The 17,083-nt window shown below is 42.6% G+C and overlaps 1 protein-coding gene across 2 annotated transcripts; it reads left to right on the forward strand.

Annotated features, from left to right (window-relative positions):
- Nucleotides 1–820: 820 nt before the first annotated feature.
- Nucleotides 821–16,854, forward strand: LOC129827701 (glycerophosphoinositol inositolphosphodiesterase GDPD2-like). Of its 2 annotated transcripts, none has more exons than XM_055888791.1 (15): nt 821–999; nt 3,481–3,772; nt 5,697–5,800; nt 5,938–6,031; nt 6,117–6,176; nt 6,365–6,463; nt 6,851–6,944; nt 7,176–7,321; nt 7,775–7,857; nt 8,029–8,188; nt 8,780–8,983; nt 9,417–9,565; nt 10,101–10,248; nt 14,044–14,126; nt 16,124–16,854. In XM_055888791.1, the coding sequence occupies exons 2-15, from the start codon at nt 3,686–3,688 to the stop codon at nt 16,191–16,193; spliced, it is 1,581 nt and encodes a 526-aa protein (XP_055744766.1). In that variant the 5' UTR covers nt 821–999; nt 3,481–3,685; the 3' UTR covers nt 16,194–16,854. The 2 variants fall into 2 exon arrangements, with proteins under 2 accessions (XP_055744766.1, XP_055744767.1); XM_055888792.1 differs by having other exon boundaries at nt 16,127–16,854.
- The last annotated feature ends 229 nt before the right edge of the window (nt 16,855–17,083 follow it).

The raw sequence follows: 17,083 nt of genomic DNA on the forward strand, positions 1-17,083 counted from the left end.
CCCAGTCTCAGCCTTGTGTCTACAATTTCCTCCCTTCTTTCTCGGCCTGAGGGCCTCCCTGCCGTCACCTTTTCCTGGATCTTATACACGTATCTTCCCTTACTCTCCCTGTTCCACAAACATGAGCCAAATGGTAGTCACACCAGATACTGACTCGTTTTCTGATCCACACCCCTACTTTTTTTTAAAGGCACAGTATCAGTGACCAACAGATGCATATCTGTATTACCAGTCATGTGAAATCCATAGATAAAAAATAAAATTTAAATACAAAATTTAAAAATACAAAAAATACATAGATTAATGAATATATTTCAATTGACTGATTTCCTTATTTGAACTGTAACTCAGAAAAATCTTTGTAATTGTTGCGTGTTGCGTTTATATTTTTGTTCAGTATAGTTTCAGTATAGTTTTTGTTTTTCTAACGGGTTTATTCATTATTTTATTTCAGTTTATTGAATCGTTTTCTAAATTACATAGTTTTAGATTTAGTTTCACTTTTAATTTACTGTAATAGCTGACTCAAGTATGCTTGGTTTCCTCAGAGTTCATTGAAATGCAGTAGCACAGCTGTAGACATCCTCAGACAGAAGCCCTGGATTTCTGACACTCAAATTATGTAGTTTTAATGGCATATATTTAGTACATTGATGAGGTGCTTGAAAACATCCCTGCCTCTACCCCTACACATGTTCATTCTAATTTGACAGACCTGACAATGCTTTCTCTGCAGTTGTAGGCTACCTGCGTTTGAGTGCCTCCCTCCGAATAGGCATACCCCTCCCCCTTGCTACTTTAGGAACTTGCACCCATTCATTCTGATTCATTAACATTCCTACCACAGATTTCCACAAAGAACCGGAGTGGGCGACAGAACAACAGGCACGGAAAAGAGGTTACGAAATATAGTGGACTGGACTAGAACAAGTTGATGAACAGAACATCACCGGCTGCTACGGTGTTGCAATAGAGATGCACACATTCTATGATCTAAAGGTATGGTGCATCTCATGCCTCCAGCTTTTTCTAGCCTACTGCATTTTAATGCGTTGTCAACTTAACTCAAATTGACTAATAGATCTATCTATTTCAACTAAATGTTGAATTCAACACATTCAGTCTGTATCAGTATTGAACTGAGATAGTTATCTGTTGTTTTTAAACTTTGGTCAATTGAGGAGAACATGTGGAATGTGCTGTGTAGACTGTGGTTGTGATGCAGTAGGTCACATTCTAACTAGCACATTAAAAAAACTTCTAAATCACATTACTCATTTCAGGGTTCACCACAGAAATAGCTAAATAGTAGGCTACGTGATTTCTGTCACTTAATTTTGTATGGCATTTTATTACCGTTTTTATGTCATCATGAGTGGGTTTAATTGAGTATTTTTAAAGCCTTCCAAATGTTAAAATCCAGGACAGTCAAGGCACATTTCATTTGATTTCAAGTGCTCATATTTAAAAGGGCAACAATCAGGTTTAGATCCAACATCGTGGCTTGAGGAAGTCATTACTGAATATGATGAGAACTCTCAAAACATCTATTGTCATGACCAGGATCTTATGGATCATGACCACATTATAAATGTTGAAGTGAAAAAGGACAACCATGATTAAATTGCAACAGTCTTTGTAGACAGGTAGTTGATAAAACATGTTGGAATCTTGGCTCAAATAAAATAATCTTCCCCTTATCTGTTCTAATCAGTAAGCCTCCCTTATTTCCGTGTCTGCTTGTTTACCATGCTTACCTGTGCACGAAACAATGAATGTTTACTATGTAACTGCCAAGTCCCAGTGCTTGATGTGTGGCAAGGTGTACATCATGCTTTCTCACACTGGTAACACTGCTGACAACATAACTTAATATTGTTAGGAGTAAATGTAAATGAGATGTTTCTTCTAACAAATATGGATATTGTTTTAGGACCACACACGTTTAAAGGAATGTTTTTGATGCTGTTGCCATCTTCCTGTTCATTGTCGGATGTTTTGTATTCTATGTTTTTATGTATTCTTATTGTAATGGGGTAATTTAACATCACTAAAGTTCGCATTTAGTTTAGACTGATCAACACAATGTTTAGCATATTCAGATATTCTCTAATAAACGTAAAGTGTTCTATTTGTAACACTCAATGGCTGTGTTTAGACAGGCAGACGAATTCTGATCTTTTTTTCCCACTAATTTATCTTTTGACCAATCACATCTGATCTTTTTCAGAGCTGATCTGATTGTTCAAAATACTAATTAGTGAAAAAAGATCCGAATTGGACGGCCGGTGTAAACACAGCTAAGGTGTGAGTTGATGATCACTCGACTTGAAGCTGAATGTTATGGATTATTCTCATATCTGTTGATAGTGATTGATGCCAGACTGGATGTACAAGGACACATGGATTATTCACTGTTGTGTTGTATTGATGACATTCTGTGAACACTGTGATTCTGTAGCAGCTGACAAAGTCTCTTTTTCAAGATAGCCCTGGGCAAGAGGTTGTTGATTTAAGGGAGTTCCCCCCACCATCCTGAAATTCAATTCTGTACATACATTTTTAGTCTCTTCAGTTGTAACCTAGTCATCTTACATTTCACAATGGCAAGGCATCTGGTTTCATGCAGTAAAATCTATTCAGATTTCTTGGAGTTTCACTTATTGCCGACCTGCTCAGACATGCTCCTGTGTGATCATAAGGTTCACATGACTTTGACCGGAGGGCTTTCCACAGCACAGAATACCTTCACACTGCATGTGCCCCTCCCTATAAAGGCTAACTTCATGGATTAACAGCTCATGCTTTACATTTTTTTTGTTGATCAATAGATGGTCTAATGTCAATTTGCTTTACAATGTTGTAGAACGATTTAGAAATTCACTGCCTCAGGTAAAATAGCTACGAGTCTGTAACTTGAAATGTGTATTTCACCATTTTGTTGTTCTTTGGGAACAGGGCACCCTGCCCTAGTTTCTTATCAACACCCCAGTAAAGAGAATAACAGCATGGATCTGCCTCAGCCTGTTCAACCATCTTTTAACCGTCTTTATAAAGTAACATTTTAATATTGTGAAGCTTTATGTCTTGGTTTGGTAAGACCAGGATACCAGTCCCCCATACTAAACCCCCGGTTGAAGTCTCCCCACTGCAACCCCCTAGTGACAATGAACCCCCTCCTCCTCCTTCCTCTCCATCACTGCTCACACCCTGTGTATGGATGTGCCTGTCACTGTCAGTTCTCCCATATTGTATTGGAACGGAGCGTCTTATGGCGTGACTTCACTCTGAGGCCTCTTACAGAACCCCACAGGGTCGGCCATTGTCAGCTCTGTCAGCAGCCAGCCAGGCCGGCCCCCAACATAGAAGCTCTATTCAGGAATGTATTGAACAGGAATGGCCCTAATACTCACAGATATTCCCTCTTTATCGCTCACTCTCCTTACTCTTTTCGTCTCTCTCTCCTCCTACACTGTGTAGGTTTAGAGTGGTGAGTCAGCCCTCAGCAGAGCGGAACCCCTCTCCTCACATACAGAGCACAGAACTACCAGACAAGGTGTTCTCCAGGAGTGTTGCCCACCCCCACACACCCCACCGCTCTATCCAGACCCTCTAGGACAGACAGGATCCACACTCCTCTGGACAGGACCTCATTTTTGTTTACTGTGAATGAAGCGATAAGGGGATGATGTCAGAGGACAGCTGTTGCCGAATATGCTGCAGGGGGGTGTATAGCTGCTACTGGAGGCACCCCAGTGAGAGGCAACTAAAAGTGAGTACTGTATGCCTAGAATTGTATTGTGTGTAGAATATACTGTAACTATAGGATACTCATTAAGACAATTACAATTTTTGGCACCAACTTATCACTATCCTCACCTTTCGTTTATGTAGATTTGACATTTACATTTTAGTAATTTAGCAGATACTCTTATCCAGAGCGAACTATAATCAGTGTATTACTATGTACTGTAATTCCATGTAGCTCAAATGTTGTTTTAGTGACTTCTCTCAGGTCAGAGCTACATTTGGTCTACAAGGAAATGTTCACACGGCTTTGGTATGTGTTGCAATAAAAATCATCATCGTCATTGTCACCCATCAGCATCAGTCACTGAGACATTGCCAAGGGAATTCAGCTTTGAATTTGCTTACACCTTCTCTACAGTTCAATTTCTTGTACCTGCATTACCGGGATTATAATGGATTAACATTCCATTGGACAGCATTCAGTGGAAGTGTGAGGATTTTCCCCCTTTATAAACTCATCGTGGTTGTATAATAGGAAGCCTTTATTCCTAGGCCAGTGAGATGTGGATGGATGTTATTGGAGAGGCATCCATTCATTCAGACCTGTTGTGTAAATAAGAGCAGGATAATTGGGAGGGAGATTGCGATGCAGAGTAGAGCATGTGCATGTGTGCCAGGACTACTTTCTGAACTGAACAAACAAGCTCCTACAGGCTGGGTAAAAGCTTATCTGGGATAGATCAAGTGCTGAAAAAAGTACCCAAATGTCATACTGGAATAAAATATTAAAGATACCTTAATAGAAAATGACTTGAGTAAAAGTTGAAGTCACCCAGTAAAATACTACTTGAGTAAAAGTCTAAAAGTAAATGTAATTGCTAAAGTATACGTAAGTATCAAAAGTAAAAGTATAAATCATTTCACATTCCTTATATTAAGCAAACCAGACAGCACCATTTCCTTTTTCTTTTAAAATGTACGGATATCTCGGGGCACGCTCCAACACTCAGATATAATTTAAAAACGAAGCATTTGTGGTTTATTGAGTCCGCCACATCAGAGGCAATAGGGATGACTGGGGATGTTCTCTTGATAAGTGCCTGAATTGGACCATTTTCCTGTCAAAATGTAACGAGTACCTTTGGGGTGTCAGAGGAAATGTATGGAGTAAAAAGTACATCATTTTCGTTAGGAATGTAATGAATTAAAAGTAAAAGTTGGCAAAAATATTTATAATAAAGTACAGGTACCCCCCAAAATTTACTTAAGTCATTCTTTAAAGTATTTTTACTTAAGTACTTTACACCACTGGACAGAAGTAAAAAGGGGACAAACCATTAGTGTCTAAGGTGTGTGTGTGTGGGGGGGGGGGGGGGGGGTTGGACACAATTAAGGGTGGGTGGATGGTGGATGCTGATGTTTTTGATTCCTTTTATGGATGAATGGAATAGCAGGCGAAACCAAACATGAAGAGGCATTGGAGAGGCTCCAAAAGCCCTGAGGGAGCTAACCGCCGAGCCCATCAGACTCACACACACACACACACACACACACACACACACACACACACACACACACACACACACACACACACACACACACACACACACACACACACACACACACACACATAACACACACACTTGTTGACCAGCAGTACAATAGCACTCAGAGAATATGTATTTGTAAACCATAGCTAGGGGTTATATATACACGATTATTTTTATTATTTTCAAATGAACCCCTGAGATCAATCAAATTCATTGGATGCAAGTCCTGCAAACAGTTTCTGACTGTTGAAACAACCTGTTTGCATACTTTTTATTTCATCCCGGAAGTTAAATGTCTTCCTGACAAAGAAGTTTAGTAATGAGATCTTCCGATGTCAGTAGAAATGACAACAGGTTTAGGGCTCCAGGAGTAATTGTTGACTCTCCTTGCTATAGTGCTCCCGCTGCAGGTTGTCGGTCCTTACCGCTGTGTCCCTCCTCACTCTGTTCTGGATGTACGTCTGTCTGATGGCCTTCAATGACCGCGAGGATGTTAACTGGTGAGCTTGGTCATACACTCTGTGTGTGCATGTGTGCACATACAGCTGCAGACACAAACGCAAACAAACACACACACGCACACATTGACAGCGATGGACTCAAACCCCGTGATCTGCCCTCTATTGTCCCCTACCAGGAAGGGCTTTTCCATTCTGAAACTGTGGGTGAACTGGTTCATGGTGCTAATCATCATCTCTGCTGTATTGACCATCTACTGCACCCTATTACTGGTGAGAAACACAATTCACACACCTGTCAATGTATTTACAGTATGTCGTTGACATCAGCTGAGTTGTAATGACTGTTCAATTGCAGGTCTTTGCACTGTTCCAACTTGCCTTGAAAGAGCCTTTGGACTTACACTGTCTGCACAAGGTATTAGGAACATTCTTTGTTTCCTAGAATGTTTCCCTTTACATGTTATTGAAGAAGTGCACAGCTATAGTGGCATAACATGAATGGCAATAGCATGGCTGATTAACAATAGTAAGTCACTTCAGGTGTAGCTTAAGTATTGACATGTGTTGACTGCATTATATTGTGTTGTGGTTTGCTCTGCCCAGTTCTTCCTGTTTTTAGGTGTGGTCTTCATCGCCCTGGGCATCGCTGGAATAAGTCTACTGTGGAAAGAAGAGTGGCACACTGTTCTTCTGTCACTGCAGGTATAGTAAGGCCAATGTACAGCACCATGGAACTGTCTGTTAGGTGTGTGTGTCTATGTGTTTGTGTGTGTGTGTGTCTATGTGTGTGTGTGTGTGTCTATGTGTGTGTGTATGTGTGTGTGTCTATGTGTTTGTCTATGTGTTTGTCTATGTGTGTGTGTGTGTGTGTGTGTGTGTGTGTGTGTGTGTGTGTGTGTGTGTGTGTGTGTGTGTGTGTGTGTGTGTGTGTGTGTGTGTGTGTGTGTGTGTGTGTGTGTGTGTGTGTGAGAATGTTGGAGCTAGAGTGAGGTGTGGAGTAAGCCTGTGTGTTTTGGGTCAGCGCTTGGGCAGCAGTATGCAGCTCCCTGCTTTGTGTAATACACTGTATGTAACATTGATCTCCCTCAGGCCACGGCTCCATTCCTACAGATGGGAGGGGTTGGAGCCCTGACCCTGGTCAGCTGGCTGGTGTTCCAGGGCTTCCATAGGTCCCGCAGAGTAGGTCAGTGCTGAACATGTCCAATGAAAATACACAAATACTCACCGTGACATCAATAATATGAGATGTACAGTACACACCTATAGATATGAATTCAATATTGATAGAATACAATTGAGTTCTGTGAACCCTGGAACGATTTCAAATCAGTTGACTATCTTCTTTCCTTGCCTTTTTGTATTCACAACAATAGTTAAAGTATGACTGATTTGTTTGTTAACCTGTGTCTGTCAGCCTCTAAGATCCTCATCATGGTAGTGTTTGCTGGCGTGTCAGTGGCAATGTTCCTCAGCCCACTCCTCATCCAATCCCCTTGTCTGGTGGACAAGAAACAGCTGCCCCCTAAACCTGCCCTCTTTGGTCATCGCGGAGCACCAATGGTGAGGAAGTGCCCACTTTATTTATCATACTGTACATTGGTTCTATGGTCTCAATATTAAAGTGCTAAGCTGGGAAATGCTAAGCACCTAAAGGTGATTGGCTACCATAGTCATACAGTGGATACGACTTGATTACAGAGCTATAAGACCATCATCCAAAAATGGCATATGTTACACTTTTACTGTTGACATATATTCCATAATCATCCCTTATGATTCAGTATATATATATGAACCAGAGGGCTGAAGCTTGAATTGCTGTCCAGTCATGTGATGGCATCACATGGCATGTTGCCCTGCCCCCATTACGTTGCTCCAGTCCTCTCCACTATCGCCAACGTAGGCCCACTCAGCTCAGCTGTGACATATGCAGCATGGCTCAGTGTTCACTCAGCATCAGGGTAGTCACCAGAGTGTTTCTCACCCATCTGTCCTCTCTCTCTGTGTTTTCAGCTGGCCCCAGAGAACACCATGATGTCGTTCAGGAGGAGTGTGGGGTGCAACGTGACCGCCTTTGAGACGGACGTGCAGCTCAGGTACCCTAGGGACTAGGGCGGCTTCCTGTATAAATAGACGTGGCAAAGACGGATCAAAAGTGCACTGCTGTTTCAAATTGTTTTCAGTTTAATAATAAGGATGCATGGGATTTATATAGCGCTTTTCAAAGACCCAAAGAGGCAGTTTATTGACGTTTCTTTCTCCTCCAGTAAGGACAGAGTTCCTTACCTGATGCACGACCACGACAGCCATTTCCTGAGGAGGACTACAGATGTTCTACAGAAGTTCCCTGGGAAAGACTTGAACCACAGCACAAACCTCACCTGGGAGGAGCTACAGGAATTAAACGCTGGTGATTGGTTCCTGAATGTAAGGGTGATAACCAATTTCTCCAGCCTTCCTTGTTGTTGTAGTGGGGTGGCAGGTAGTCTCGAGGTTAAAGCATTGGGCCAGTAACCGAGAGGTCGCTGGTTTGAATACCGGAGCCTACAGGATGAGAAATATGCCGCTGTGCCCTTGAGCAAGGCAGTTACACTAATTGCTCCAGGGGTGCTATACAATGGTGACCCTGGCTGTGACCCCAATCCCTGCAGATGTCTCAGGGGGGAGTTGGGATATTAAAGAAACACATTTCTATTACACAGTATAAGCACCCCCCAAATTATTATTAGTTGGAAATCATTTCAGTTTAGTTGAATTATACCAACTCATTGACTAGGGGCGTCAGGTAGCCTAGTGGTTAGAGCGTTGGGCAAGTAACCAAAAGGTTGCTCGATCAAATCCCCGAGCTGACAAGGTAAACATCTGTTGTTCTGCCCCTGAACAAGGTAGTTAACCCACTGTTCCTAGGCTTTCATTGTAAATAAGAGTTTGTTCTTATCTGACTTGCCTAGTTAAATAAAGGTTAAATTAAAAAGAATTGACATAATGACAAAAATACTATGGATATCTCCCTTTCAGACAGATCCATTCTGTTCAGTGTCCCAGCTCTCAGAACAGGAGAAGAAGACAGCTAGGAACCAGAGTGTTCCCTCCCTTCTGCAGCTGCTTGACCTGGCCAAGACTCATAACACCTCTGTCATCTTTGACTTGAAGAATGACGACATCAATGACACTAATGACACTGTGAAAACCATCCTCAACTCTGGCATCCCCCACGACAAGGTTAGGGGAATCAGTGTCACTACTTCACCTGTTCTGTGTAGTTCTACTCTTATTATCAATCAAGTTTATTTTATATAACCCTTCGTACATCAGCTAATATCTCGAAGTGCTGTACAGAAACCCAGCCTAAAACCCCAAACAGCAAGCAATGCAGGTGTAGAAGCACGGTGGCTAGGAAAAACTCCCTAGAAAGGCCAAAACCTAGGAAGAAACCTAGAGAGGAACCAGGCTATGAGGGGTGGCCAGTCCTCTTCTGGCTGTGCCGGGTGGAGATTATAACAGAACTATGCTAAGATGTTCAAAATGTTCATAAGTGACAAGCATGGTCAAATAATAATCATGAATAATTTTCAGTTGGCTTTTCATAGCCGATCATTAAGAGTTGAAAACAGCAGGTATTACAGCTGTTTGACACTGTGTTTTCTCTCTTTAGATCCTCTGGCTTCCCCCCACACATAGGGAGGATGTGAAGAAGGTCGCACCAGGGTTCAAACAGGTTTACGACAATGTGCCTGAAATGAACCTTAACGGAGCAGATCATCTAAATGTCAAGTACAGTGCGTTGAGCGCCGCAGAGATCGGGTGAGTAACCTACCTCAAAGCGCCCACGCTTTTCTCAGAGCTGTGGCCAAATAAACCTTCATTCCAAAACCACATTCTACCTGTCTGCGCTGACAGCTGCAGGTGTACTGGTTTCATAATTACAAGTGTTTATGTTGGCGTGCTGAGACAAGGAAATGGCACTATCTTAGACTGAGACACACACAATGCCTCGGGGGGAATGAGATTCAAATCATGTTTTCGCACAGGTGGATTTGTAATGGCTGAGAGCCCAGTAGTGAAAGTTACTCATAGGACGATAGTTTCTGTTGATTTAGAGAAATTAATGGGAAAGTGTTGTCTGAACAAGCATGATGTTTCCTTTAATAGTATGACATCTTACAGTATGATTAACCACTCCTGTCTGTAGTCTTTAGCAGGTGTCATGTTTGCTGAAGTAACTCTGTCTACGCTGAACTCCTACTACTGATTATATGTTGCTAATCTGAGCCAGCTCTTTCACCTAATCTTTTAATTCGCTACTGAATTTGTGTTTGTGTGTGTTTGTGTGAGACAGGGAGCTTTGGAAAAGGAACGTGTCGGTGAACCTGTGGGTGGTGAATGAACCATGGCTCTTCTCTTTAATGTGGTGCTCGGGGGCCAGCTCTGTGACCACAAACGCCTGCTCCGTCCTACAGGACAAGAACCAGCCTGACTGGACAATGGTGAGGGACTCGCATCAAACCCCATCTTCTTCACTCTCCCATAGTCACTGTCACGTTCTGACCTTAGTTCCTTTTTTATGTCTTTATTTTAGTTTGGTCAGAGCGTGAGTTGGGGTGGGCATTCTATGTTGTTTTTCTATGTTTTGTTCTATTGTTATGTGTTTGGCCTAGTATGGTTCTCAATCAGAGGCAGGTGTCAGTTGTTGTCTCTGATTGGGAGCCATATTTAGGTAGCCTGTTTTCCTTTGTGTTTTGTGGGTGGTTGTTTCCTGTGTCTGTACCATACGGTACAGACTGTTTCGATTTTCGTTTGTTCATTTCACTTTGTTATTTTGCATTTTGTAGTGTTCAGTTTTTATATATTAAAATGGACACTTACCACGCTGCACATTGGTCCGATATCTCTTACTCCTCGTCAGAAGAAGAGGAAAGTCGTTACAGAACCACCCACCGAAAAAGGACCAAGCAGCGTGGTATCGGGCAGCAGCAGAAATCTCTGGACTCATGGACATGGGAGGAGATTCTGGACGGAGAAGGACCCTGGGCACAGGCTGGGGAATATTGCCGTCCCAAGGCAGAGCTGGAGGCAGCGAAAGCTGAGCGGCGGTGGTATGAGGAGGCAGCACGGCAGCACGGCTGGGACGAGAGGCAGCCCCAAAAATGTATTGGGGGGGGAACACGGGGGGTGTGGCTAAGTCAGGTAGGAGACCTGAGCCAACTCCCTGTGCTTACCGTGGAGAGAGAGTGACTGGGCAGGCACCGTGTTATGCGGTGAAACGCACGGTGTCCCCAGTGTGCATACGTAGCCCGGTGCGCTATATTGCAGCTCCTCGTATCGGTCGGGCTAGAGTGGGCATCGAGCCAGGAGTAATGAAGCCGGCTCAGCGCATCTGGTCTCCAGTGCGTCTCCTCGGTCCGTGTTATATGGCACCAGCCCTACGCACTGTGTCTCCCGTGGGTCTGCACAGCCCAGTGCGTCCTGTGCCTGCGCCCTGCAAGTGCCGGGCTAAAATCAACATCCAGCCAGGATGGGTTGTTCAGGCCCTTAGTTCGAGACCTCCAGTCCGCCTCCACGGACCGGTCTATCCTGTGCCTCCTCCAGGGACCAGGCGTCCAGTAGATCTCTCCAGCCTGGTGAGTACTGTGCCTGTTCTAAGAACCAAGTCTCCTGTGTGCTCCTCCAGTCCGGATGCTCCAGAGCCTCCCTCCAGTCCAGACCCTCCAGAGCCGCCCGTCTGTCCTGAGCCGCCAGAGCCGCCCGTCTGTCCTGAGCCGCCAGAGCCTCCCGTCTGTCCTGAGCCGCCTGAGCCGCCCGTCTGTCCTGAGCCGCCTGAGCCGCCCGTCTGTCCTGAGCCGCCTGAGCCGCCCGTCTGTCCTGAGCCGCCTGAGCCGCCCGTCTGTCCTGAGCCGCCTGAGCCGCCCGTCTGTCCTGAGTCACCTGAGCCGCCCGTCTGTCCTGAGTCGCCTGAGCCGCCCGTCTGTCCTGAGCCGCTCGTCTGTCCTGAGCCGCCAGAGTCTCCCTCCAGTCCGGATCCGTCAGAGTCTCCCTCCAGTCCGGATCCGCCAGAGTCTCCCTCCAGTCCGGATCCGCCAGAGTCTCCCTCCAGTCCGGATCCGCCAGAGTCTCCCTCCAGTCCAGAGGCGCCCGTCAATCCAGAGGCGCCCGTCAGTCCAGAGGCGCCCTCTACTAGGGTCTACAATCCGGGGTCGGTGGCGAGGGTCGCCGCTCCTAAGGTGTCACAGAAGTGGGCCGAGACTATGGTGGAGTGGGGTCCTCGTCCCGCTCCCGCTCCTCGTCCGCCACCACGGTAAATGCCCACCCAGACCCTCCCCTATAGGTTCAGGTTTTGCGGCCGGAGTCCGCACCTTTGGGGGGGGGGGGGGGGGGGGGGGGGGGTGTACTGTCACGTTCTGACCTTAGTTCCTCTTTTAGGTCTTTATTTTAGTTTGGTCAGAGCATGAGTTGGGGTGGGCATTCTATGTTGTTTTTCTATGTTTTGTTCTATTTCTATGTGTTTGGCCTAGTATGGTTCTCAATCAGAGGCAGGTGTCAGTCGTTGTCTCTGATTGGGAGCCATATTTAGGTATCCTGTTTTCTATTGTGTTTTGTGGGTGGTTGTTTCCTGTGATTGTGTTTGCACCATACGGGACTGTTTCGATTTTCGTTTGTTCATTTCACTTTGTTATTTTGTATTTTGTAGTGTTCAGTTTTTATATATTAAAATGGACACTTATCACGCTGCACATTGGTCCGATATCTCTTACTCCTCGTCAGAAGAAGAGGAAAGTCGTTACAGTCACTCCGTCTTCAAAGGTCAAACAGATCACCCCACCCGGACATTGTAATTCTCACAAAGTCAATGTTGCTTTTAAACATTAGTTAACATATACAGTTGAAGTCGGATGTTTACATACACTACTTTGTGCATCACACAAGTAATTTTTCCAACAGTTGTTTACAGACAGGTTATTTCACTTATAATTCACTGCATCAAAATTAACGTGTGTCAAAAGTTTACATACACTAAGTTGACTGTGCCTTTAAACAGCTTAGAAAATTCCAGAAAATTATGTCATGCTTTAGAAGCTTCTGATAGGCTAATTGACATAATTTGAGTCAATTGGAGGTGTACCTGTGGATGTATTTCAAGGCCTACCTTCCAACTCACTGCCTCTTTGCTTGACATTATGGGAAAATCCAAATAAATCAGCCAAGATTTAGACCTCCACAAATCTGGTTCATCCTTGGGAGCAATTTCCAAACGCCTGAAGGTACCACGTTCATCTGTACAAACAAAAGTACGCAAGTATAAACACCATCGGACCACGCAGCCATCATACCGCTCAGGAAGGAGACACATTCTGTCTCCTAGAGATATCCACAGTAAAACGTGTCCTATGTTGACATAACCTGAAAGGCCGCTCAGCAAGGAAGAAGCCACCTCTCCAAAACCGCCATAAAAAAGCCAGACTACGGTTTGCAACTGCACATGGGGACAAAGATCGTACTCTTTGGAGAAATGTCCTCTGGTCTGATGAAACAAAAATAGAACTGTTTGGCCATAATGACCATCGTTATGTTTGGAGGAAAAAGGGGGAAGCTTGCAAGCAGAAGAACACCCTCCCAACCGTGAAGCACGGGGGTGGTACCTCATGTTGTGGGGGTGCTTTGCTGCAGGAGGGACTGGGGCACTTCACAAAATAGATGGCATCATGAGGGAGGAAATTATGTGCATATATTGAAGCAACATCTCAAGACATCAGTCAGGAAGTTAAAGCTTGGTCGTAAATGGGTCTTCCAAATGGACAATGACCCCAAGCATTACTTCCAAAGTCGTGGCAAAATGGCTTAATAGCCATCACAAAGCCCTGACCTCAATCCTATAGAAAATTTGTGGGCAGAACTGAAAAAGCGTGTGCGAGCAAGGAGGCCTACAAACCTGATTCAGTTACACCAACTGTCAGGAAGAATGGGCCAAAATTCACCCAACTTATTGTGGGAATCTTGTGGAAGGCTACCCGAAACGTTTGACCCTAGTTAAACAATTTAAAGGTAATGCTACCAAATACTAATTCAGTGTATGTAAACTTCTCACCCACTGGGAATGTGATGAAATAAATAAAAGCTGAAATGTATATGTAAACTTCCGACTTCAACTGTATCATGGTATCCATGTGTAGCATTGAACTTGACATTTTCTTACATGTCTCATCTTGTGCGCCATCTATGGGTCGTATAAATGTACCTACTCAGTTTGCTGGTACTTATTATATGTGTGTCTGTGTGTGTTTCAGGGACCTGGTACATACAGATGTATATGGATCACAGTGGACCTGGGGTCATTGCTCATAATGTTCGCACTCTTCATCTTAAAGAGGTGAGTAGCACACTAGTATTGTTTGTAAAAGACAATGGAAACAGTCTGGAATTTTAGGAGTTTATTTGTTCCCTTTAGTTTTATGCTTTGAAAAAGCTGCTGTCTCAGTCATGCTAAAGATCGGTTTTGCTAGTAGACATTGATGATCAATATAATCAATATGAAAAAATTACAATTGATTTCCCTTTTTAGAAATGTTTACAGTAATTCTGTACGGTACTAACTACTAAGATAATTGCTATCTACAATGCCTTCAGAAAGTATTCATACCCCTTGATTTATTCCACATTTTGTTGTGTTACAGCCTGAATTTGATTAAATATATATTTTTATCATCCATCTACACACAATACCCCATAATGACAAAACATGTTTTTTTTTCATGTTTGCACATTTATAGAAACTGAAATACAGAAATATCTAATTTACATAAGTATTCACACCCCTGAGTCAATACTTTGTAGAAGCACCTTTGGCAGTGATTACAGCTGTGAGTCTTTCTAGGTAAGCTTTCCACACCTGGATTGTGCAACATTTGCCCATTATTCCTTTCAAATTTCTTCAAGCTCTCTCAAATTGGTTGTTGATCATTGCTAGACAACAATTTTCAGGTCTTGCCAGTAGATTTAAGTGAAAACTTTAACTCGGCCAAAATGAACTTTGTTCTTGGTAAGCAACTCCAGTGTAGATGTGTCCTTGTGTTTTAGGTTATTGTTATGCTGAATGGTGAATTCATCTCCCAGTGTCTGGTGTAAAGCAGACTGAACCAGGTTTTCCTGTAGGATTTTGCCTGTACTTAGCTCCATTCAGTTGATTTTTTATCCTGAAACTCCTCAGTACTTAAAGATTACAAGCATACCCATAACATGATGCAGCCACCACTATGCTTGAAAATATGTAGAGTGGTAATCAATAATATGTTGTATTGGATTTGCCCCAAACATAACACTTTGTATTCAGGACAAAATGTGAATTGCTTTGACACATTTTTGCAGTATTACTTTAGTGCCTTGTTGCAAACAGGATGCATGTTTTGGAATATTTTTTATTATGTACAGGCTTCCTTCTTTTCACTCTGCCAATTAGGTTAGTATGTGGAGTAACTACAAAGTTGTTGATCCATCCTCAATTTTCTCCTATCACTGTTTTAAAGTCACCATTGGCCTCATGGTGAAATACCTAAGAGGTTTCCTTCCTCTCAGGCAACTGAGTTACGTATAATTATTAACTTCACCATGCTCAAAGGGGATATTCAGGGTCTGCTTTTATTTTTAATTTCCCATCTATCAATAGGTGCCCTTCGATGTGAGTCATTGGAAAACCTCCCTGATCTTTGTGGTTGAATCTTTGTTTGTAATTCACTGCTTGACTGAGGGACCTTACAATTATCTGTATGTGTGGGGTACAGAGATGAGGTAGTCATTCAAAAATAATTTTAAACACTATTATTGAACACAGATTGAGTGCATGCAACTTATTATGAAACTGGTTAAGTACATTTTTACATTTTGAATACTTATTGACTCAAGACATTTCAGCTTGAAATTATTAATTTGTAAAAACAAAAACAAAAACAAAAAATCCACTGACATTATGGGATATTGTGTGTAGGCCAGTGATAAAAAAATCTAAATGTAATCAATTTTAAATTCAGGCTGTAACACAACAAAATGTGGAAAAATGTAAGGGGTGTGAATACTTTCTGAAGGCACTGTATGTATCTTGAATGATGAATCTTTACAATAGCTATTGTTAACTTTGAAATGCGACTGATAAATAAGGATTATACCATGCTCTCTTACCATAATACATTTCATTTTTGTGTTGATGGTGTAAATCATTTAATTTGTAGTGTTTCGGTTGCATTAATGAAATGCAAAGAAAATAACTGCTGTATTTGTGCTTATGATCTTATAAGCTAGGACACAAGGGCATCATATAAAGAGACATTCTATAATGAGGAAGTGGAATAATGGTTTGTGTCTGATTGTCTCTAGAAGGAAAGAGAATCACACATGTTCTGCTTTGGAATCAAGAGAGCTACGCTCCTTCTTACCACCTGAATAGTTCCGCCTGGATCCAGAAATCCTTCCCATCACACCCTACTGTCTGAATGGCTCAGCTTTGAATCAGGAAGTATTTAGGCTAATTGAAGAGACCGTATCTAAAAAAATGTGTGGATCACATGCGTAAAGTACATTTTACATTCATTATGAGAATTTATGAACAAAGGTGTAAATACCACGTCCATGTTTTGCCACAAGGATGGCCATTCAAGATGTCATTTCATTGTTATTTTATTTCAATATATTTTAGATGCTTTTTGTGACCCTTTGTAAATAGTGTTTTCCTATAGAAAATGTTTGTGTGACACTGTATTTGTAAAAATATATATTTATTGGTTCACTGTATACATTAAGTTTAGACTTTATTTGGAAACTGGTGTTGGGGTCACTGATAAATGTCAGCACTACTTCCACTGGGGCTTACACTGAATGAGAGATTTACCAAATGATCACAAATCATCTTATATCATATTTTTTTATAAAATCGTATCTGAATTTGACACCTGTGTGTGTGTGTGCGCGCGCGCCCATGTGTGTGTACGCGCCCGTGCGTGAGTGAGTAGTTGTGTGCGTGAGAGAGAGAGCGTGTGTTTCAGAAAAAAAACATGTAATGATTTATTTGTCTGTGTGAATCAATAAAATGGAATGTGTTGGGTACAGTTGCTGCAGATGCTGCTCCTTGGCAATATGAAAGTCTCTTCTACAACCGCTAGATGGCAGGAGTAACCACATTTTTGTGCGATGGTCAAGGGTCAAACTATTGAATATTTTTGGTTGGCTATTTTAAAAAGTGGGAACTTAAAGTAATTGTTCCTAGGTGATACTGATGATAGTAATCGGGTTGGTGGTGATGGATATGAAGACGATGATTATGAAGATAATAATCATTCA

This window comes from Salvelinus fontinalis, chromosome 29 (genome assembly GCF_029448725.1).
Source record: "Salvelinus fontinalis isolate EN_2023a chromosome 29, ASM2944872v1, whole genome shotgun sequence".
NCBI classification, from domain to species: Eukaryota; Metazoa; Chordata; class Actinopteri; order Salmoniformes; family Salmonidae; genus Salvelinus; species Salvelinus fontinalis.